The sequence below is a fragment of the Arachis duranensis genome, chromosome 3, assembly GCF_000817695.3.
Source record: "Arachis duranensis cultivar V14167 chromosome 3, aradu.V14167.gnm2.J7QH, whole genome shotgun sequence".
In the NCBI taxonomy this organism is placed as follows: domain Eukaryota; kingdom Viridiplantae; phylum Streptophyta; class Magnoliopsida; order Fabales; family Fabaceae; genus Arachis; species Arachis duranensis.
The window spans coordinates 22292312-22317906 of record NC_029774.3 but is presented as its reverse complement, the minus strand read 5'-3'; the positions used below and the strand labels follow the sequence as shown (position 1 = coordinate 22317906).

At 35.0% G+C, this 25595-nt stretch overlaps 1 protein-coding gene across 17 annotated transcripts in view; it reads right to left on the bottom strand.

Annotated features, from left to right (window-relative positions):
* The window catches only part of LOC107478098 (U11/U12 small nuclear ribonucleoprotein 25 kDa protein), a 66413-nt gene that overhangs the window by 33142 nt on the left and 7676 nt on the right, over positions 1-25595 (bottom strand). For 2 of the 17 annotated variants that reach the window (XR_008007078.1, XR_008007072.1), the window contains exon 7: positions 10077-10348. The exons of 8 other annotated variants lie outside the window; for them this stretch is intronic. Coding sequence is in view for 1 of the 9 variants with exons in the window: in XM_052259079.1 (XP_052115039.1) it covers positions 11292-11408 (117 nt within the window). In the remaining 8 variants the exon portion in view is untranslated. 7 more of the 17 variants (XR_008007076.1, XR_008007080.1, XR_008007074.1 and 4 more) reach the window with 7 other exon arrangements.

Genomic DNA, 25595 nt, shown 5'->3' with positions numbered 1-25595 from the left:
ATGGAGCCAAAATAGACGAAACCAAAAAACTTCATCTCCTATCGATACTAGCAACCTATACTCAACTCTTCCAAACTCTTTTATCCTGTTAGCACAAGGTTCGTCAATATTAGATTCTTTAGCTCAGACAAAGAATTTACTTTCTGAATACGTAACAGAATAGGATTATCAAACTCAAATATAATCCCAATGTTTCTCATAAGACAATTGGGATAAACACTTACAACAACATATCCATCACCACTAGACATTTTTACTAAATTTATTGAAGAAAAAGAGAGGAGAAAAAGAAGTGAAATGTTTGTGAAGAATACAAATAGTTGCATATCCTTTTATAGCTGCTCGAGTTTCGTCATACTTTATCTCGTTTACGGTGTAAACGAGTTAATATTTCTAATATATCATTTACATTGTAAACAAAATAAGTTTGTGCATATCTCGTTTACAGTGTAAACGAGATACGTATTGATCGCTCTTCATCATGTATTATGTGTGCAAACATGATACGTGCAATGATAAATGTGTCTTATCTCGTTTATAGTGTAATGAGATATATACAAGCTTATTTTGTCTACACTGTAAATAAAATACTGTAAATAAGATAAGTAAAAGAATACAAATTAATAAATAGACTATAAATTATCTATATTCGTAAATAAAATATTTAATTTATTTATTTTTAAAAAATCCCTAGCCCTTCTCTTTGTTTTTATAACATGCAAGTACTACCGCATTGCTAAAGGAGAAACGAGCATGTATTACTAATTAAATAATTATAGCAAGTAGGGGGTGTACATAGGTCGGGCCACATCGGGTTTGGCTTAATCCAGATTCAACCTAAAATATAGACTGGGCCTAATTTTTAGACCCTAACCCAACTCTAGACCCAATGAAACTTATGTACCTTCGGGCAAGATGAAAACCGAGTAAAAATCGGGTGAAAACCGGGTTTTTAGTATATAAAAATCACCTAATCTCCAACCATTATTTCACAATTCACATAGTAAAATTTACTTAAAAATATAACAAGAACCAACTCTTCTCTAAAATTAAAGCATAACCATAATTAATACTATTATTGTCTAATAACGCCAAATATTTAAATCAATACAAATAACACAATATCATGCATTAGTCTAAAGTCTTATGCATTTTAAACCTAACACATTACCTTATAATGACTAATAACACAAAATATTAAGGTTTATAATATTTAAATTTCACATAAGAATAACCATCATCCATAACTAATAACACAAAATATTAATTGTGTATGATGACCGGGCCGAGTTCGGGTGGCTCGAACTATGGCCCAGACTCGACCCAAAATAATGACCGGGTCTATTTTTGAGACCCTTACCCGACCATACACCCGATAAAATCACACTAAATTAGCCCCTAAAGTGTTCGGGGCCGGACTGAGCCGGGCCATGTACACCCCCCCTAATAGCAAGTAAATGTATTTTCTCCACTTTAATTAGTTGGTATAAAATTTTCAATACTCGAATATTGTTTTGCCGTTTTTAATACAAATATTTTCTCGTTGGAACTATTTTTTGTTTTAAACTTTTTTAATTAAATTAATTTAGGTCATATAACTTAAACATTTAGATTCTAGCATATACTAGCTGTCTTATCTACGTAAGTGCTTACAATAAAGGAACATCCAAAATCCAAAAGATAGTAGAAATTTGGTAAAATATTCATTTTCGGTTTCAAATAACAAAAAAAAATGAAAGGATTAAAAACTAATAATCTGGACATATAGGCTAAGAACCGTATTACACACCTTACTAACGTTTTTACTCTCCTCTTCACATTTTTCCCTTCATATCCAATCACTACTGTTACAATAAAAAAAACCGTTCCAACACTTTATATAAAAGAAACTTTCATCATCTTTCTTATCACGCCCTCCAAACCAAAGAAAAGAAAGTACAAGTTCTTCAGCACAAGTTCTTGAAAATGTTGGCAATGGAAACCCTTCCAGCATTCCCTTTTCCTCATACATTCTTTGATTCCGATGAATTTGCACGACTTCCTGAAAAATGCCATCAAGATTTAACATTCAATTTCAAAGTCAACCATGACGCTGAAAAACTTAAAGAACAAGAGCAAGATTTTAGTTTTCCATGCTTTGATAGTCTAAAAGAGACATTTGTAACTGCGGAAGAGATATTCGACAACGGTCAAATCAAACCAATCTTTCCCGTTCTCCACCAATCTCATATGATCACGGCGAAAAATGGTGATGTGATATCATCACCTCTCCGGCGATTCGCCACGAGAAACGGTAATGTGATATCATCACCTCTCGGGCTATCGCCGGAGAGGTTCTTTGTTGAGCAGCATTGCAATGTTCTTCCTTTAGCTTCTAAATCACAAGGAGTACCTAAACCAATAATCTGCAAGTTGTCGAAGAAAATGACGAATTTGGAGGTGGAAGTAGTCGAGGATTCGAAAAAGAGGCGCAACAAGAAGAGCTCGACTTCATTCTTAAATTTGTGGCGGCTACGCCGGCACCTGAAGCGTCAAAACTACAATGATGGGAAGGACGGTCTAACTTTTCCAGCATCAACGAATAAGAAAACAAAGGCAAAGGGAAGGAAGGAAAAGAAAAGAGTATCAGCTCATGAACAATTTTACGTGATGAACAGACTTAAGAAGGAGAGCAATAAACAAAGGTCTTTTCTTCCTTATAAACTGCAATTATGTGGATTATTTGCCAGCTTGAGAATATTTAGTGGGAACCTTCTTTCATATACCCAATCTTAGCTTTTCCTTGCTCATTTGGAGGAGTTGATGAAAAAGGCATATACAATCCCTACTTTTCTTCGGCTACAAAATTGTTGTACATTTTATGTTATTATTTATTTATTTATGTGACACAGGAGTTTGCTAGCTTCTTGATGTAAGGAAATTTTTTTTGCTCTTGATCATATTCAGGAGTTTCCAAATTCCCAGACAATGTAAATTTAATAGTTTTGGTAAAAAAAAAAAGAATTAGTGTAGACAGATTTTTCCGCCTCTTTTTTTTTCTTTTCCATCGAATATCATCACCTCTATTGCTTATAGATTTTTCACACATTTAAAGGGGGAAAAAATCATCCTATATATATATAATTAGAAAAACATTAGTACAAACTCAAAAGCCACAAGTTGGGGAAAATCTTATTTCCCTCCAACTTTGTCATGTTTTCATTTTATACTTAAATTGCTTCTATAATTTCTTTTAGTTATCATCAAGAAATATTACAACATTCTTATAAAAATCTTTTGGAGCACATGACTAATTTGTAATTCTTTTGCACATCATAAAATTCCAAAAATGAGAAAGACAAACTTATTCAGTTATATTAGCCCATCTGAAAGGTGCCATAGAGCAAAATTGCTATTTATCTTTAGAATATTATAAAGAGGGTGACACTGTCACACAGTACTCTTGAGAAATGTGAGATTTCCCTTAAAAAATAACACATGTGATGACACATATTCCATCTTTTTCTCTTTTCTGGGATAGGTAATACCTATACTCCAATTTTCATAGGAAAAAGGCAAAAGAAGAAGTTCCAATTACAATTACAATTACAATGGTTCTCTTGCTATCCTCAGTTTCTCAGAAGAGGGTAAAATCTTTTGCACATTTGACAAATGTTAGCATGGAAGCCATTTGCACATTTACCCCTTTCTGTCGTCACCCAAATCGGTTAGACTCTGCTCAATCTGCAAAAGATATCATAGGACAAAGACTTGCAATAAGTTATAACAAACCAAAACATAAATTTGAAGTAATGACTGATGAATACCTTGTAAAGATTTGAAAGAATGCAAAATTGCTAACACAGCATGCATTTTACTTGGTCATGGTTGATGACAAGTAGAAATTCCAAAATATTGAGCCCATTGACATGAAAGCTACTCGTGCTTGAAGAGGCACCACCCTGTACAGATATATAGGTGTAGAATTCAAATAACAAATAAAATCCAAAATTCACAACAATCTCATTATAATAATACTAATGTTCATAGAATCATCAAACTAGCCATGTTACCCATTCTTGTAAAAACAAAATATCCACTACTCCATCAAAATATGACACAAAAATATTAGTATATTCTCCTACTTGGGCAACATTGGTTGGGTTATAGATTAATGTTGAATAACAGTAGCTTAAAAATAATAACCATATAAACTACTCTAGGAATTTTGTTAGCTTAAAAGTTTCTAAAAAATAAAAAATTGTATGCTACTCTTCGATTAAATGATTGTAGCTACAAATAATAGCCGAAAAATAATAACCGTGTGAAGAGATCACTTTAGTTTGCAAATCTATTTGCTAGCCATACGCAAATAGTAAAATATACAAAATTTAGTTCAACAATCAATTCATAATAAAAGCACCTTATCAACAATGACCATGAAACATGGATACTTTAGGTGTTTTTCTATTTGCAAATGGCTAGCAAATAATATCCACATAGAGAAATAATATCCCAATGGGCAACAATCACATATTTATGTTTTCTTAATCATTTCTCTAACAGCAAGAGACTTTATCCTAATATGTTTAGAGATGAAGGGCCACCACTTACTAGTTGGTGGGAGAATTAACTGAACTATATCATAGTCAATTGTCTAGGGTTTGGTACTGGTGTCACATTCTAACAGCAAAAATCAAGTTTCGCATCCAAACTCTCTGAGACACAGTGCTGTAACATGCAATAACTCAGCGTACACGGTAAAAAAGGAAATCACAATCTGTTTATCCCTGTGGATAGCTTTATTAGTTAAGTAAGTTGTATACAACCACAATGACTCACTTGTAAAATTAATAAAATTATTCATTTTTTGAGATATTTTGCAACTTGAGTTGGTTTTGACTTGACTAACCCATGGGGTTAATTAGATGGGCAGCATAGTATTTGAGACGACTACCTCAACACTAAAATTCTTTTGCCCTCAAATATCAGATCTTTATAATCATGGCCTTGTCCATGTCACTAATTGATCGGTTGGCCTTGTCTACTTGTAACTTTTACCATGAACTGAAAATATTTTCCTTACTAACAAAGACTGTTATCCTTGTGTTACATACCTTGGAAAAAGAGAGAATGCTGAGTCAGCAGCAAAGGCAGCTAAAAAAAGGAAGAAAATAATCCCTTGACCTTATCATTATTCTAGAAGAAGCAATAAAGAAAAGGGAGGAATAATAGGAGAGGAGAAATGTGTAATCATAAGTGACAATAATTGATGATTGGATTAGTCAGATGAGAGAATCAGGGAAGCGTAATCGTAGGAGTTGAATGCTAATTATGATAATTAATTTGAGGGAAGGCAATAAAAGGAGGAGCTGATTAGGTGAGAGGTAGGAAAAGATTTGGAAAGGCCTAGGTTAGGAGAAAAGAGGACTCTCAAAGTTCACTATTCTATTGTATTTCTATATTTCCCTTAAAATAAATTCCAGTGTAACAACTGGCATCAAAGCACCGATCTTAGGCGTTCTGTGCATGGTTTCTACGCGAGCTGCCATGGAGTCGAGGTTGGAAGTCTTGGAGAAGCAAATGGAGGAGATGAGGGAGGCCCAGAATCGTTCGATGGAAGCTCAAAACCGATCATTTGAACTCTTATCCACCAACCTGCTGAGACAGGTGAGGGAAATGCTTTCGCAACAACACCATGACTAGGGAGGAAACGGGGCTGGAGGGAGAAACGGGGGAGATGGAGAAGGTTCAGAAGGCAGAGGCAGTGACAATAATGAAGGTGAAACAGAACAGAGGAGATTTGAGCCTACCAGGAAGCTTGACATTCCCATCTTCTCGGGAGATGATGCAAATGGCTGGCTGGTGAAGATGGAAAGATATTATCATGTCACCCAAGTGGCTCCGGAAGAAAGGATGGACTTTGTCACTCTTGCTTTGGAGGGAGAGGCTCTCGCATGGATGGAGTGGTGGGAAGAATACACATCATTTCAGACATGGAGACGATTCAAGGAGGATTTATTGAAATGTTTTCAACCTGGAGCTGCTCTCAACCCCATGGCTCCGTTACTAGAGGTGAAACAGGTGGAGGACGTCGCTCAGTTTAGGCGAGAGTTTGAGGCTGCAGCATGAATGCAAAAAAACCTGCGAACAGAGGCTCTTATGTGCATCTTTGCAAATGGACTGAAAAAAGAAATTCAGGCGGAGTTGGAGTTAGAGGTGGCTTGGTTCGATAATTTACCAGCTTTAATGGATAGAGCCACGGCTATTGAATGGAGAAATCAAGCATGGAAGGAGACCGGGGTTGACCCTAACGGCAGGAGGGTGGAGGGGTTGACGAAAGGGAGCGGGTCACGCGGATCTGGTTCGGTAGGAGCTAGATTTAGATTTTTCAAAAATCCTAGTTCGGTGAAGTACAACACCCATGACGGCATAGGCGAATCGAAGGGCGAGATTGGATCCAACACAAACGGAGTCACATCAATAGATACCAAATACAGAAGCATTGGCAAGTCAAGTGATCATAAATACTCATTTCGTTTCAATATATCTATCAAATTTTAAACATTTTATACTTTCAGAATATCTGTAAATTTCTAAGATCATAGAAGTATTAAACTATCAATTCTTTTTTTCCCACAAAGTAGTGTTACTGTGATACTAATTATATTAATTGAATAAGTTTGTTTTAATAGGAACCATTTATGATGTTATTATATAAGCAAGATTAATACAACACTTTTCTTAAGAGGTTTTTTTATCATAATTTATCATAATTCTTAATCAATTATTCTAAAGCAATTAAAGCATGTCTACTATAAATTCAGTGATATATATTAACTTGAACTATATTCTTGAATGGGGAAATTAATAAAAAAATGAAAAAATAAATATTCTACCTGTAGATTTTGAAACATAAACTATAAATCACAAGTTATTTACATATCTTTTTTTGTTTTAAAATTTGATACTAAATTAAATATAACTTAATCCTTAGTTGAAAATGATATGTCGATCAGTTCACGTACTACCGTTTTTTTATTTAATTTATTTGGATATTATTCTAATAAAACATATGAAGTGAAGAAATTATTTTTGTAATTAAATTTAACTATATCTTTTTTCTTCTTTTTATGCTTTTTTTCTTTCTTCTTCAGCTGAATTTTATTTTGTTAATAAGTTATTGGACTAACTTGATTGAATTTAATAACTAAAATGACTTGGTTATATAACATTATTGTATTTTAATTGATTGAAAACATTAATGATAAATAACATGACAAAATAATAAAATAAATATAATGTTACTCACAAATCTAATATTATCATTTAATAATAATTGTAGGGTAATAGACTTTTAAAATCTAATATATTTTTATACTTCGTTTGATTTTTATTAATAAATTTTGATAGGTTAGATTGTTTGTTATTTGTACATATTACATAAATCATGTTAGCGTATTGAGTGTTTGTGTTTTTATACATAGAATCATGTTAGTCTAGTGGGTTTTATATACAATTCTAAAAGCATATTATCCTATCATTATTTATATGTTAAAGGATAACATTAGATTTGTTAGTAAATGGTGACAAAGTAGTATCGTGATTTCGTGTTTTTTTTTTTTAATAGTGTACTAATCTGACATGATTTATGTGTTAAGAGACAATATAATTTTTCAATCAATCGCAACAAAATAGAACTATTTATGAATAAATAGTAATATTTTTTATTCTGTGATTATTTATATAAATTATAAAAAGAACTTATACGTAATAAATTTTAGTTTAAAACATTTTGATAAATATAAATTTTTTTTAATTTTATTTTAATATAAAACCAAATAACTCACTCCTGTAGATGCAAAAATAATAAACATTCTAATATTAAAATAGAATAATGCTACACATCCAACTTTTTATGAATTAAGTCCAACTAAGTTAAATAATAAGACTTGGAATAATACTAATTATAACTAATTTTGTTATGTTAAACTAATTTGATTGAATTTGATTAACAAAAAAATTTGGATGTGTAGCATTATTATAAAAGTAAAATTTCTTTTGCAACTAGCATACAAAGAAATTTTAATGCAAACAAAATGATCTTCCTGTACATGAATACGATAAGTGGTGTGAACATCAATTTTGTGACTTGGGATTCGACAGAAAAAGAAAAATTGGAGCTTGGAGAAGTACCCTTGAATATTCCATTTACTTGGTCTGGACAAGACTTTCATATTGTCTACGAAAATAAAATAAATTTTAAGAATTGTTAGATAGCCATAATCAATTTATTAGGCGGTAAGATAAAAAATAAATTGGATGAATGAAATGTTTAAAAATAAATGTAATATTTATTGCTAAAACATAATTCAGGGCAATTTAGATCAGAAGTTTATGAAAATGAAAATAAAAATAAAAATGTTTGCTTGTATGTTATATTTAATTTGTTGCAAGAAAATTATTATCATTATTATTATTGTCGCCGATGTTTTTTCATTACTGCCTATACTATTATTATGATAATTATAATTATTAAAAATGATAACTATATATTAAAAATGTTTATCGTTATTTTCAAAGGCGTAAATACATTTTTTTATGTTTATGAATTGAGTAATTGACCAATCAACTCTTTATTAATAGAAAAAGAAATCATAAATTTTAGAAGTTCAGAACATTTCCCAATGCTTGTTGAGAAACTAGTATAGAACAAGATTGTAATTTTATCTTTTTCTTGATGGGAGAAGGGAAGGACAAGTCTTTTCTTCATCATGATCATTAGACGAACAATTCTACCTACAAAATTCGACCATGCATTATTATTATAATAGTACAAATAATTATTTTTACAAATTTGTTACTTGAATAATGATTTAAATATATAAATTGCTTATACATTGTATAAAATTGATCTCAAATAAATCATCTTACATCGCTATAATCGACTAAGGCCAGCATAATAGCATCTAGTGTTCTTTACTTCTTTATTTTACGTCAAAAAGCAACGTTTGCAGCGCTGGTTTCAATTTTAAATTAATATATTATTTTTCTGTTTATATTTTCACGGGTATAATGTATTTAGTGCTAGGCCTCATTTGTTTGTTATTCCAGAATAAAACAAGTAACTCTTTAATAAAATAAATATTTCTGAGATAAAATGAGTTATTTGTTTTATACTACTAAGATCAAATAGAAACAAAAAATATATAATTTATTATGATTTTTGAAAAGTTTAGAAGATGCAGATAGAAAGAGAATTTTAGGTCTTTTTAAAATAAATAAAAAAATAGATTAATTACCAAGATACATATTGAAAAGGTGGAAACTCACATGCAGTTATTTTTATGTGAAATTGATATTTGAGAACCATTAGATAATTTGACAAGTTTGACTAAATCATTATCTAACAGTCCTCAATTATCAATTTCTCTTCATCTTTTATTTAACTTACATTACACTCTTGTGGTCTGTGAACCGCACTGCCCTTCTCTTTCCTTTATCTCGAGTAATCTCTTCTAGCAATTCGAGAAAACACCATCCACATTCCCAATAGTAGACATCATTCTCAGGTCCACAAGGCCATCTTTGTTCCCATGTAGCATGATGACACTCTTCTGAATTCATAAGAGCACAAAGTAGTTTCTACTTTACCTAAAAAAAGATATCACACTGCAAAACTAGATAAAACAGTTCAAACAGAGACATACCCGCAGAACTAGAAAACAGCATAACGTTTTTAGTCAACTCAACACATCAAAAAACACACTACACGAGTCTGAGTCCAATGAACAATTGAAGATGACCAAGTAACAGATCAAACCCTCAGAATATCCAATATAAAAACAACTCATCATTTCAAGAGTGCAAAACATAGGAAAGCTTAATTAGCAACCAGAAAATGCAGAGCATGACTAGGAGGATTGTGTTAAAAAACATCAAGCATACACAGTGGAATAGTGCAAACAAAAATTTATCAAATAAAAGTTTAACACAAGATCAGACAGCGGCCATAAAACCTCATTTCATGAGTTTAGTATCACCTCAAATTATTTGGACAACGTAAACCATCACTATAGTAAGGTACAAGAGAGTACCTCTTGAAGTGACGTCTTGTGGAATTTGATGTTTGTCCCGCAAACGATGAGCCACACAACTACACGACCTCTAGCTCGTCCACACAAACACATTTATGCCAAGAGTCTCCTCTTCATTATCCAAATCTTGTTCTCCGTCGCCCTTTGTTGAACAATAACCCTTTTAAGAATTGGAGAGGGTGGTATCTAGGTATTTTACTATTGAAGAGGAATTGTGTTTTTCACTTAAGTGTATCCCCAAAGCCCTCTAGCCTCACTTGAGTTCCCTTGACCTTTCTCCCCACCACCCATCATGACCCAGCAAGCACAAGCAGCATAAGACGAAAATAGAAGCAGAAATCACTGAGAAATGGATGAGAGGACGAGAGAAAAAAGAAATAAACATGTAACTATTGGGGCCTTGGGTTTTAATATGATGGGAAGTACTAAATTGAGTCCTACAAATGACCAACGGCAACTCACGGTTGTTAAATTGAGGGACTTATTTAGGCATATTTGAAATTGGGGGACAAGATTGATTCACCAGTTGAATACTTGAATTCGAGACCATTTTGGCATTATCCCTATATTAGCTCTAGGACATTAACTAACAGTTTAAACATTCATTTTGACAATGAAAATTACTGAGCACTTGAACCTATCTAGTATCTAGCATGACAACAAGAGCTCAATCAATCAATGATGGCAACTTGATCTTGTATTGCAGACGACATTGTCAAACATTCAAGGGATAAAACTCCAGCGTAGTGATGGCAGGTTTGCAGCAAAAAGATGGGAATTTCTATGGATTATAATTATTAAAAAAATAAAAATAAAAAGAACAAAAAAAGTTAAGAGTTCAGAAAATAGAAATGATTTTCTAAACAAGTAAGCTAAACCACAGGTCAACTATTCATTAAATGCTAAACTACTGGATTTTATGAGTTAGGTGGTTGGTGAGTGGTGACTTCAAAGGTTGGGACTCAGACATTGGGGTTTAGTGCTGGACCAATAGTGAAATTCAGCTGAATATAGTTAGTTATAAAGAAGTATGATAGGGACTTGGGTATTATGGGGTGCCCAAGGTCTCACATCGAGTAATATGAGATGTTTGATGTTTTATTTAAGAAGAGTGGTTCCTTCCCTTAATAGCCTGTTTTTATTAGTGCAGGTAACAAACAGAACTCAACCTCTCAACCATTTTAAGATATCATAACAAGTTATGACACCATGGGCTCAGTCTTCACAATTTTTTTCATGTGAAAGCTTATTAAGGCCATGAAAAAAGCGATGCTTTCTCCTCTTTGAATGCCTACGAGACTCTTTGGTCATGACAAAGGACACAAAATGCACCTGCATAAGCAAAATGTTTTCAATGAAGTTAATGAAAGTTTTTAGTAGGATGATTTTTTTTTAATGGTAAATTTGATGAATATGATTTCTATTTCTTAATTGATACAATTGAGTTATTCAAGACATTTGAAATAACATGTTCTATTAGTTGTATCATTATAATGTAAAAAGTAAGCAACCCACATACTTCACAGTAAAAAATATCAATACATAACCATTTTTAAAACTCTATTTTTTACTACATATATTAGAATAAGTATAATAAATCCATGCCACGGGAAGACTTATTAAACAATCTTTTGTAAATTGATGACCCTGATCCTCCATGATTTTTGTGATATCCATTTTTGTTGTTAATATTTCTTCTCTTGTTAAAAAAATGCTATAAAATAAAGAAGATTACAGGAAAGAAAGTGGACAAGATAAACACAATCCATAAAGACTTAGAATTTGCTAGACAAACCTGGGAATTATTACGTATGCCAAAATTCTGAAGCGGATCATCATCCCAATTACCATATATCTACGTAATTGTCTTTTGCTTTGCCATCAAGACCTTTATGTATGAAGGTTTGAAATAATAGCTTTGCCTAACTGCACCTTGTAGAACAGGGATAGTAATTGATGGGCTGGACTGTATGAGGGACAGGATAATACTACAAATGAGAATGCTATCCAACTGTCGATGGTCCTGAGATATGGTGAGGGCTAAACAGGTGTGTGCACCGCCAAATTTACGCACCTCCCTAACGAATTAAACTATAATCGGTAGGCATTCAAAACCAAAATAATCATGATAAATGAAAATATACATTATAATATAAAGTAAGGCTTACCAATATCTGAGATTCTGTTGGAGGACAACACAAAGAATCCAAGGACATCCTGCTACAAATTTCCTACAGTGTACATGGTACTTTGATCGATCTAACTCCATAACTTGATACTCAGCACTTTTCCGAATGCTGTAATTCTTCAACCTTGCATAACTGGCTATCTACTTTTGAATATGTGACCAATGCAAAACTCAACACAACCATCTATGTTGTAATTATCCCTACCCATATTCAAAAATAAAATTTTCTCGTGCATCGTGTCCAAATCCAATGTATGATAGTGATTGAGTACAATTGATAACTCTGAAATTGGTTACAGGGCAGGCGAAAGATACCGAACTAAAGCACCGACTGGAGTCTCTGGTACAAACTCCTCATCATCATCAACCTCAGAAGAAGCACTATCGTTGCTATTGGCAACATACTCCTTATCAAACTCTTCTATGTCTACCACTGGACTAGCACATTGTAGCAGTGGTGGTGCAAGAGGTGGGTCATCCTGGACAAAATTCGAGTGGCCAGAACCACCACCACCAACATCACCCACCTCCACAGAAAACTCCATCATTTGTTCTACCATAATTCTCCCATGAATATCAAACATGAGGTCACATGCTCATCGCCATTGAGCCAAAATAGACGAAACCAAAAAACTTCATCTCCTATCGATACTAGCAACCTATACTCAACTCTTCCAAACTCTTTTATCCTGTTAGCACAAGGTTCGTCAATATTAGATTCTTTAGCTCAGACAAAGAATTTACTTTCTGAATATGTAACAGAATAGGATTATCAAACTCAAATATAATCCCAATGTTTCTCATAAGACAATTGGGATAAACACTTACAACAACATATCCATCACCACTAGACATTTTTACTAAATTTATTGAAGAAAAAGAGAGGAGAAAAAGAAGTGAAATGTTTATGAAGAATACAAATAGTTGCATATCCTTTTATAGTTGCTCGAGTTTCGTCATACTTTATCTCGTTTACGGTGTAAACGAGTTAATTTTTCTAATATATCATTTACATTGTAAACAAAATAAGTTTGTGCATATCTCGTTTACAGTGTAAACGAGATACGTATTGATCGCTCTTCATCATGTATTATGTGTGCAAACATGATACGTGCAATGATAAATGTGTCTTATCTCGTTTATAGTGTAATGAGATATATACAAGCTTATTTTGTCTACACTGTAAATAAAATACTGTAAATAAGATAAGTAAAAGAATACAAATTAATAAATAGACTATAAATTATCTATATTCGTAAATAAAATATTTAATTTATTTATTTTTAAAAAATCCCTAGCCCTTCTCTTTGTTTTTATAACATGCAAGTACTACCGCATTGCTAAAGGAGAAACGAGCATGTATTACTAATTAAATAATTATAGCAAGTAAGGGGTGTACATAGGTCGGGCCACATCGGGTTTGGCTTAATCCAGATTCAACCTGAAATATAGATTGGGCCTAATTTTTAGACCCTAACCCAACTCTAGACCCAATGAAACTTATGTACCTTCGGGCCAGATGAAAACCGAGTAAAAATCGGGTGAAAACCGGTGAAACTTACGCACTTTTGAACCGAGTGAAAATTGGATAAAAACCAGGTTTTTAGTATATAAAAATCACCTAATCTCCAACCATTATTTCACAATTCACATAGTAAAATTTACTTAAAAATATAACAAGAACCAACTCTTCTCTAAAATTAAAGCATAACCATAATTAATACTATTATTGTCTAATAACGCCAAATATTTAAATCAATACAAATAACACAATATCATGCATTAGTCTAAAGTCTTATGCATTTTAAACCTAACACATTACCTTATAATGACTAATAACACAAAATATTAAGGTTTATAATATTTAAATTTCACATAAGAATAACCATCATCCATAACTAATAACACAAAATATTAATTGTGTATGATGACCGGGCCGAGTTCGGGTGGCTCGAACTATGGCCCAGACTCGACCCAAAATAATGACCGGGTCTATTTTTGAGACCCTTACCCAACCATACACCCGATAAAATCACACTAAATTAGCCCCTAAAGTGTTCGGGGCCGGACTGAGCTGGGCCATGTACACCCCCCTAATAGCAAGTAAATGTATTTTCTCCACTTTAATTAGTTGGTATAAGATTCTTAATACTCGAATATTGTTTTGCCGTTTTTAATACAAATATTTTCTCGTTGGAACTATTTTTTGTTTTAAACTTTTTTAATTAAATTAATTTAGGTCATATAACTTAAACATTTAGATTCTAGCATATACTAGCTGTCTTATCTACGTAAGTGCTTACAATAAAGGAACATCCAAAATCCAAAAGATAGTAGAAATTTGGTAAAATATTCATTTTCGGTTTCAAATAACAAAAAAAAATGAAAGGATTAAAAACTGATAATCTGGACATATAGGCTAAGAACCGTATTACACACCTTACTAACGTTTTTACTCTCCTCTTCACATTTTCCCCTTCATATCCAATCACTACTGTTACAATAAAAAAAACCGTTCCAACACTTTATATAAAAGAAACTTTCATCATCTTTCTTATCACGCCCTCCAAACCAAAGAAAAGAAAGTACAAGTTCTTCAGCACAAGTTCTTGAAAATGTTGGCAATGGAAACCCTTCCAGCATTCCCTTTTCCTCATACATTCTTTGATTCCGATGAATTTGCACGACTTCCTGAAAAATGCCATCAAGATTTAACATTCAATTTCAAAGTCAACCATGACGCTGAAAAACTTAAAGAACAAGAGCAAGATTTTAGTTTTCCATGCTTTGATAGTCTAAAAGAGACATTTGTAACTGCGGAAGAGATATTCGACAACGGTCAAATCAAACCAATCTTTCCCGTTCTCCACCAATCTCATATGATCACGGCGAAAAATGGTAATGTGATATCATCACCTCTCCGGCGATTCGCCACGAGAAACGGTAATGTGATATCATCACCTCTCGGGCTATCGCCGGAGAGGTTCTTTGTTGAGCAGCATTGCAATGTTCTTCCTTTAGCTTCTAAATCACAAGGAGTACCTAAACCAATAATCTGCAAGTTGTCGAAGAAAATGACGAATTTGGAGGTGGAAGTAGTCGAGGATTCGAAAAAGAGGCGCAACAAGAAGAGCTCGACTTCATTCTTAAATTTGTGGCGGCTACGCCGGCACCTGAAGCGTCAAAACTACAATGATGGGAAGGACGGTCTAACTTTTCCAGCATCAACGAATAAGAAAACAAAGGCAAAGGGAAGGAAGGAAAAGAAAAGAGTATCAGCTCATGAACAATTTTACGTGATGAACAGACTTAAGAAGGAGAGCAATAAACAAAGGTCTTTTCTTCCTTATAAACTGCAATTATGTGGATTATTTGCCAGCTTGAGAATATTTAGTGGGAACCTTCTTTCATATACCCAATCTTAGCTTTTCCTTGCTCATTTGGAGGAGTTGATGAAAAAGGCATATCCAATCCCTACTTTTCTTCGGCTACAAAATTGTTGTACATTTTATGTTATTATTTATTTATTTATGTGACACAGGAGTTTGCTAGCTTCTTGATGTAAGGAAATTTTTTTTGCTCTTGATCATATTCAGGAGTTTCCAAATTCCCAGACAATGTAAGTTTAATAGTTTTGGTAAAAAAAAAAAGAATTAGTGTAGACAGATTTTTCCGCCTCTTTTTTTTCTTTTCCATCGAATATCATCACCTCTATTGCTTATAGATTTTTCACACATTTAAAGGGGAAAAAATCATCCTATATATATATATATATAATTAGGAAAACATTAGTACAAACTCAAAAGCCACAAATTGGGGAAAATCTTATTTCCCTCCAACTTCATATTTTCATTTTATACTTAAATTACTTCTATAATATCTTTTAGTTATCATCAAGAAATATTACAACATTCTTATAAAAATCTTTTGGAGCACATAGCTAATTTGTAATTCTTTTGCACATCATAAAATTTCAAAAATATGAAAGACAAACTTATTCAGTTATATTAGCCCATCTGAAAGGTGCCATAGAGCAAAATTGCTATTTATCTTTAGAATATTGTAAAGAGGATGACACTGTCACACAGTACTCTTGAGAAATGTGAGATTTCCATTAAAAAATAACACATGTGATGACACATATTCCATCTTTTTCTCCTTTCTGGGATAGGTAATACCTATACTCCAATTTTCATGGGAAAAAGGCAAAAGAAGAAGTTCCAATTACAATTACAATTACAATGGTTCTCTTGCTATCCTCAGTTTCTCAGAAGAGGGTAAAATCTTTTGCACATTTGACAAATGTTAGCATGGAAGCCATTTGCACATTTACCCCCATCCAAACTCTCTGAGACACAGTGCTGTAACATGCAATAACTCAGCGTACACGGTGGAAAAGGAAATCACAATCTGTTTATTCCTGTGGATAGCTTTATTAGTTAAGTAAGTTGTATACAACCACAATGACTCACTCGTAAAATTAATAAAATTATTCATTTTTTGAGATATTTTGCAACTTGAGTTGGTTTTGGCTTGACTAACCCATGGGGTTAATTAGATGGGCAGCATAGTATTTGAGACGACTACCTCAACACTAAAATTCTTCTGCCCTCAAATATCAGATCTTTATAGTCATGGCCTTGTCCATGTCACTAATTGATCGGTTGGCCTTGTCTACTTGTAACTTTTACCATGAACTGAAAATATTTTCCTTACTAACAAAGACTGTTATCCTTGTGTTACATACCCTGGAGAAAGAGAGAATGCTGAGTCAATAGCAAAGGCAGCTAAAAAAGGGAAGAAAATAATCCCTTGACCTTATCATTATTCTAGAAGAAGCAATAAAGAAAAGGGAGGAATAATATGACAGGAGAAATGTGTAATCATAAGTGACAATAATTGATGATTGGATTAGTCAGATGAGAGAATCAGGAAAGCGTAATCGTAGGAGTTGAATACTAATTATGATAATTAATTTGAGGGAAGACAATAAAAGGAGGAGCTGATTAGGTGAGAGGTAGGAAAAGATTTGGAAAGGCCTAGGTTAGGAGAGAAGAGGACTCTCAAAGTTCACTATTCTATTGTATTTCTATATTTCCCTTAAAATAAATTCCAGTGTAACAACTGGCATCAAAGCACCGATCTTAGGTGTTCTGTGCATGGTTTCCACGCGAGCTGCCATGGAGTCGAGGTTGGAAGTCTTGGAGAAGCAAATGGAGGAGATGAGGGAGGCCCAGAATCGTTCAATGGAAGCTCAAAACCGATCATTTGAACTCTTATCCACTAACCTGCTGAGACAGTTGAGGGAAATACTTTCGCAACAACACCATGACCAGGGAGGAAACGGGGCTGGAGGGAGAAACGGGGGAGATGGAGAAGGTTCAGAAGGTAGAGGCAGTGGCAATAATGAAGGTGAAACAGAACAGAGGAGATTTGAGCCTACCAGGAAGCTTGACATTCCCATCTTCTCGGGAGATGATGCAAATGGCTGGCTGGTGAAGATGGAAAGATATTATCATGTCACCCAAGTGGCTCCAGAAGAAAGGATGGACTTTGTCACTCTTGCTTTGGAGGGAGAGGCTCTCGCATGGATGGAGTGGTGGGAAGAATACACATCATTTCAGACATGGAGACGATTCAAGGAGGATTTATTGAAATGTTTTCAACTTGGAGCTGCTCTCAACCCCATGGCTCCGTTACTAGAGGTGAAACAGGTGAAGGACGTCGCTCAGTTTAGGCGAGAGTTTGAGGCTGCAGCATGAATGCAAAAAAACCTGCGAATAAAAGCTCTTATGTGCATCTTTGCAAATAGACTGAAAAAAGAAATTCAGGCGGAGTTGGAGTTGGAGGTGGCTTGGTTCGATAATTTACCAGCTTTAATGGATAGAGCCATGGCTATTGAATGGAGAAATCAAGCATGGAAGGAGACCGGGGTTGACCCTATCGGCATGAGGGTGGAGGGGTTGACGAAAGGGAGCGGGTCACGCGGATCTGGTTCGGTAGGAGCTAGATTTGGATTTTTCAAAAATCCTAGTTCGGTGAAGTACAACACCCACGACGGCATAGGCGAATCGAAGGGCGAGATTGGATCCAACACAAACAGAGGCATCCCTACTCCTCGTACAGGCCTCAACACCAGTTCGAATGGAGGCAGCAGCGCTTTTCATTCGCAGACGACTCGTAACAGTGGCACACGGCGACTCTCGAATGAAGGGTGGGCAGAGAGACAGAGGAAAGGGTTGTGCTTCAGATGTGGAGAGAAGTGGGGACCTGATCAGGTGCTCCATGAAGCACTATCAAATCATACTCCTAGGAGAAGATGCAGAAGGAGACGTAAGGATGAACCAAGAGGCCCATGAAGGGGAACTTGAATGGGAAGAGCTGCAATTGTCATCATACAGCTATTGGGGACTTAGTACTCACAAGACCTTTAAGGTCCAAGGGGAGATTCAGGGCAGAACAGTGGTGGTGCTCATCGATCCTGGGGCTTCTGCAAATTTCATTGCCATCGAGGTGGTTAGGCGGCTGGCGTTACCGGTGAGAAAGATAAGGGAGTTTCAAGTGAAGGTGGGGAACGGTGCTGTGGAAAAGGGGAATGAAGGTTGTGAAGGAGTTCACTTGAATATTCAAGGAGTCCAAATAGTCCAAAACTTCTTTGTAATGAAATTGGGTTGTTCGGAGGTGGTGTTAGGAGCAGGATGGCTGGTGAGTCTATGGAGGTTTGTGGGAGATTATGGAGAATTAACATTAAACTGGAAACAAGATGGCAGGGAGATGCAACTAAAAAGTATCCTTCCTTGAGCAAAAGCAGGGCTTCATGGAAGAAGACTTTGCACACTCTAAAAAGTGATGGGGAGGGTTATGTTATCACCATTAGGTTGCTGTCACCGAAGAGCAAGAGCAAGAGGTGATTTCTGCTAAAGCTAAACAATTTCTGCAACAATATGGGGACTTGTTTCAGACCGCTATAGGCCTCTCACCCAAACGCGAGAAGGACCATGCAATCATCTTGAAGGAAGGGTCAGAGATTCCTTGCATCAGATCCTATAGATACCCACAATATCAGAAAACCAAGATTGAGAAAATTGTAGAAGAGATGCTGAATTCTGGCATCATACATCCAAACACTAGCCCGTTCTCAAGTCTGATGATCCTAGTTAAAAGAAAGATGGAGGCTGGTGATTTTGCATAGATTACCGAGCATTGAATCGAGAGACCATAGCTGATAATTCCCAATTCCGGTGATTGATGAGCTACTAGACGAATTGGGAAATGCAAACATATTCTCTAAGCTAGACCTCAAGTCCGGCTATCACCAAATAAGGATGAGAGAAGATGACATCCACCAAACCGCTTTTCAAATTCATGAGCTCACAAACGCTCCTTCCACTTTCTAAGCACTCATGAATCAGGTGTTGCGGCCATTTTTGAGGAAGTTTGTTTTGGTTTTTTTTATGATATACTCGTCTATAGCTTGAATTTGGAAGAACATTGGGGTCATTTGCAGCAGATTTTTGAAGTCCTCCAGCACAACCAGCTCTAACTCAATAAGAAGAAATGCAAATTCGCCCAAGAACGTATTGAATACCTGGGTCACATTATATCTAAAGAAGGAGTTGAAGCGGACCCCAAAAAGGTTCAAGACATGGTGGATTGGCCAATTCTAAGGGACCCCAAAGGGTTGAGGGGATTCCTTGGGTTAACCAGTTACTATCGCCGTTTCGTGAAGAATTATGGAGGCATAGCTTGGCCCCTTACACAACTACTGAAAAATGATCAATTCAAGTGGGATAATGAGGCACAAGCAGTTTTTGAAGCACTCAAGACTGCCATGGTGACAGTCCCGATGTTGGCTGTCCCTTCATTTTCAAAGCCCTTTACAGTGGAAACTGATGCTTCCGGGAAGGGAATAGGGGTAGTACTTCTACAGGAAGGCAGGCCAGTGGCTTATATGAGTCAGAAACTTTCTGAACAAGCTCAAGCTAAATCTGTTTATGAGAAGGAGTTGATGGCTATGGTCCTGGCAATTCAAAAATGGAGGCATTTCCTCTTGGGTCAACGGTTCACTGTTTATACAGACCAGAAGAGTCTTAAATTCATTCTTGATCAGAGAATCGGAGGCGAGGAACAACAGAAGTGGATGACCAAGTTGCTTGGGTTTGATTTCGAAATAAAATACAAGGCAGGGAAAGACAACCAAGTAGCTGATGCCCTCTCCAGAAAATTCTAATTTGCTGCTGTTTCCATGGTTTCAGCTGCTGAATGGGCAAACTTAGAAGAGGAGGTGCAACATGACCCAAAACTCGAGCATCATGCAGGATTTGATTTTTGGAAAGGAGGTTACTGGTGGATATGCATTGAAAAATGGGAGGTTGCTCCACCAAGGGCATTTGGTTATTCCAAGGCATTCAACGTTGATTCCCAAGATGTTGGAGGAATTCCATGACACAAAGTTGGGAGGACATTCTGGTTTTTTCCGAACTTATAAGAGGATAGCTGGAGTACTGTATTGGGAGGGAATAAAGAAGGCCATCATGGATTACGTGAGACAATGTGAAGTATGCCAAAGGAACAAACATTCCACCATGACTCCAAGCTGGGCTGCTACAGCCACTCCCTATTCCGACAAATATTTGGTCAGATATAACTATGGACTTCATTGGAGGCCTACCAAAGGCACAAGAGAAGGACACCATCTTCGTTGTGGTTGATAGGATGACAAAGTACGCTCATTTCTTTCCCTTATCTCACCCTTATTCAGCAAAGGAAGTTGCAGACCTGTTTGTGAAAGAAGTGGTGAGACTTTATGGGTTCCCTACATCGATTGTTTTCGACCGTGACCGGCTGTTCATGAGTGGTTTCTGGTCCGAAATCTTCAAGGCAACAGACACATCATTAAAGATGAGCTCAGCCCATCATCCCCAAACGAATGGGCAAAGCGAACAAGTGCATGGAAACTTACCTCAGGTGCTTTGCGGGGTCTACGCCAAAGCAATGGCCCCGATGGCTGAATTGGGAAGAATATTGGTATAACACCAATTATCATGGGTCGATAAAAATGACCCCCTTCAAGGCCCTTTATGGAAGGGAACCCCCGGTTCTGTTGCGGGGTCAGGGCGAAGCTGTGGTTAAAGAAGTAAGAAATCTTATGGAGGAAAGGAATTAGATGTTGGATGAATTGAGGTTTCAAATAGAAATGGCCCAAAACCGAATGATGACATATGCTGATAAGAAGAGGAGGGACGTCACTTTTGAGCCAGGAGAGTTTGTGTACCTCAAACTGCAGCCTTATCGAATGAAGACCTTGGCAAAAAGGGTCAACCAAAAGCTGAGTGCAAGATTCTATGGCCCTTATGAGATTCTTGCAAAGATTGGGCAGGTTGCGTACAAGCTTAAATTACCGGAAGGAGCTCGGGTGCATCCGGTCTTCCATGTTTCTTTATTGAAGAAGTGTGTCAAGCCCACTGCTCAGATTCAGCCACTTCCTACGACTCTAACAAAAGAGTATGAACTACAATCTGAACCCCAAGAAATCCTAGCTGTTAGGAAAAATGCGGCTGGTAAATTGGAGGTGTTGATCAAGTGGAGGGACCTTCCAGAATTCGAGAATTCGTGGGAAGCAACAGCTGCAATTCAAGAAGCCTTTCCTTTCTTTCACCTTGAGGACAAGGTGATGCTTCAAAGGGAGGGTATTGTTACATACCCTGGAGAGAGAGAGAATGCTAAGTCAGCAGCAAAGGCAGCTAAAAAAGGAAAGAAAATAATCCCTTTACCTTATCATTATTCTAGAAGAAGCAATAAAAAAAGGGAGGAATAATAGGGCAGGAGAAATGTGTAATCACAAGTGACAATAATTGATGATTGGATTAGTCAGATGAGAGAATTAGGGAGGCGTAATCGTAAGAGTTGAAAGCTAATTATGATAATTAATTTGAGGGAAGGCAATAAAAGGAGGACCTAATTAGGTGAGAGGTAGGAAAAGATTTGGAAAGGCCTAGGCTAGGAGAGAAGAGGACTCGCAAAGTTCCTCTGTTGTCTTTTACTATTCTATTGTATTTCTATATTTTCCTTAAAATAAATTCCTGTGTAACACCTTGCTTTATTATAAACGGCACTGCTAACCATGTTGAGCTTCTTGACATGCAATAAAGGGCAATAGGAAGATATTGAGCTAGTTCTTAGGAAATAAGGTATTGCCATAACTTTGGGAAATGATCCTCCCTTGGCTAATGAAAGTACTGTGTATAAAGCTTATCACAAGGAGTGGACAAACACAAATCAAAGAGCACTGAGGTATGATGCAAATGGTGGTGTTAAGCAATATATAATGGATTTTCTTACCATACCCAGAAGGGAAATAGGATATTCACCATGCAGTAAAAAGCCTTCCCCATAAAGAGAAGAAAATCCAAGGAAAAACAAAAGTCTTGATATAGAAAAATAAAGAATAAAAAAGGCATGTTCATCACAAAAGCCCTAAATTTCATTGAAGCTAAGAAGGTTAACAATGTCGGTGAGTCATGCTTGCATTTGATATTGAATCTACCAGTACATATTCTTTTAAATTCAAGTAGATCAATTCTGAGGCATCTAGTTATTTACAAATTCCTTGAGAAGGTTCAAGAGCAAGCATAATAATGTATTTTGTCAACAATTTTTTTTTTACATTTAAAAGAGGTCATTAATATACAATCTAAAGACAGAACTTTAGTAACATAATAATGATAATTTTGACTGTTCTTTTTTATTTTAAAAATGTACTTTGTCTTTTATATCATGCCACTAAGGTTCAGTTTGGATAAACAGCTTAATTAAGCTCCTTTTGACAAAATAGGTTAAACAATAAACAGCTATATTAAAAGTAGCTTATAAATAAATTATTTTGTGTTTGGGTTTTTAGCTCTAAAAGTGCTTATTTTATAAAAATGTGATAAAAAGTAATAGTATTATGAGAGAAGTCATTTTTTTTAACTTCTTTATAAGTTCCTAAATAGCTTTTTAGAAAGCTGCAATTTGGTTTTAAAAATTGCACCAGACATTAATACTACTACTTTTCATAAGTCATAAGCTCAACAAGGTTACTTTTGAAGCTTCCCAAATGAACCCTAAAGCCACACAATGCAAATGCAAACAAAGATACTAGAGTCAATAGTTACACAATGCAAACCATCACCTTAACAGCTTGCCAATATCGCTAGAACCATAAGATCTATTTTCAATCAAAAGAAAAAAAAACAAAGTTATCGAGTTTTGACGAAGAAATGAAATGTCACCTGGACAGTATACAAAATAAATCTTGATTCAAATGTAATTCAACTAATCCTATGAATTTAGATTTCCATGCAAGCATGTCCATCCATCGTGAATTTAAAGGAACATCAACCAAATCAGATTCATAGTAACTGAAAGCATACATTTCACCATTAATTTGTTGGCTTATTTGAAAATTTTGAAGGTTTAGCAGTTTGACTTAACCTACCTTCTCATGAAACCATCACTTCAACTTACATTTTTAATTTAAATATGATATATGATACATGGGCCAAGGCACTACTAAGATGTTGTAACACTCTTCTCAATACTATTGTTTCCTTTAGATTTATTCATATCTTCTTAGAAGATTTCTTATGGCAAGTTAGTATCATGGTATCAAATAAGATATGTTCTTCCTATCTTTCTCTAGATTAGGGATAGAAATCATGGTTAATATCCCACTCCTCCTTTTGTGTATCAAAACAAATTCTCAGTAAATCATATTTGCAAGGACCTAAAATATGGTGCACAGGAAATTTATCATCCATAAGATATTCAAGGTCACTAGGTTTCATAATTACAGTCACAAACTGAATTGGCATGATATAGTGTTGAACAGCATCATACATCTCGTTGCTCATGTTGATGAGACTGTACCACAATCGACCAACCTCAGCTTTACTAAAAACTACATGCCTTCCCCAAATGAAAGCTTGTAATGTGGAAATGTATGCCTGATCAGAAATAGGGACTTTAACCACTCCTTGTTATGGACTTTTTACTTAATATTATTATCATCAATTACGGGACCCAAATATCCACATCAAGATGTACAACAAACGAGAATTAATGAATAGGAATATCTCTCTCCATCGTTTTAGAATTATTATTCATGAGCTCAATATAATTAATGTGACACATGAAGAAAGCCACAAGAGCTTGAAAGGATCAAGACATTAATTAATTAGATGGGAAGTTGTAAATAGTAATATGCACATTATGCATTACCAAATAACAAGGATTCAAAACATAATATAAACTATCATGTTGGCTAACAATACATTATACAAGGCAACCACTACAATATTCAACTTGGTGGCAGAAAAATTTTATTGTTAAGGTCATCCTGAGCACCATGTCATACCAAAACATAACTAACTAAAATGACAAAACATTCAATAAAAAAAATTAAAAAAGAAAACAAAATAACTATAGATTTTACATATAATTTACTGTGAAAATGTACACTCACTTAACCAGAAGATATCTTAAATCCTATGAATCCATGGAATTATAATCAATATTTTATGATAATAACTTCATCAAAAAGTAAAAATAAATCTTTTTTTCCCTTGTTAGATCTTCTCTTGTGCCTCGTTTACACCAATATTTTCTATATTTTCAGAGTCAAGAATATACTTACAAGTGAAATGATTATTGAACCTTACACTATAACATCTGGGAAGTTCTATTCTGTAAGAGTAAGATTCAAAACTAAATTACGAAATCCATCTAACAATAATTTCTCATAATTCTTCATTATGGTATCAAGAAGTATTAAACTTCTTATCACGTCATAGAAAAGATGCTTCTATAATAATTTCCTAGAACAGGAAGGGGAACTTGGGAATTTGTTACTTGATAGGTGAAAATGAAAATTCATTGTTCTATGAAGGTATTTTGTAAATTGCATAGGTTTAAAAATTTTCCTAGAGCAACTTAGCAAGTTTCTCCTTTACATTATTATTTTTCAAATTAAGATGTAAGAATACCGAAGGCACACAGCTCACTGAACTTGGTTTCTAAACCAAAGCTATTTGCATTCACAAGTAGAAGATTGCAAAAGAAGAAAAACACATACATAAAATAAATGAAAGACAAAGTTGAAATAATATGCGCACCAGAAATTTAATGCACTGACAGGGATCCAGAATCTAAATCCTGTGGAAACCAATTAGACATAAAGGCTCACATCAATGGATATCAAATACAGAAGCATTGGCAAGTCAAGTGATCATAAATACTCATTTCGTTTCAATATATCTGTCAAATTTTAAACATTTTATACTTTCAGAATA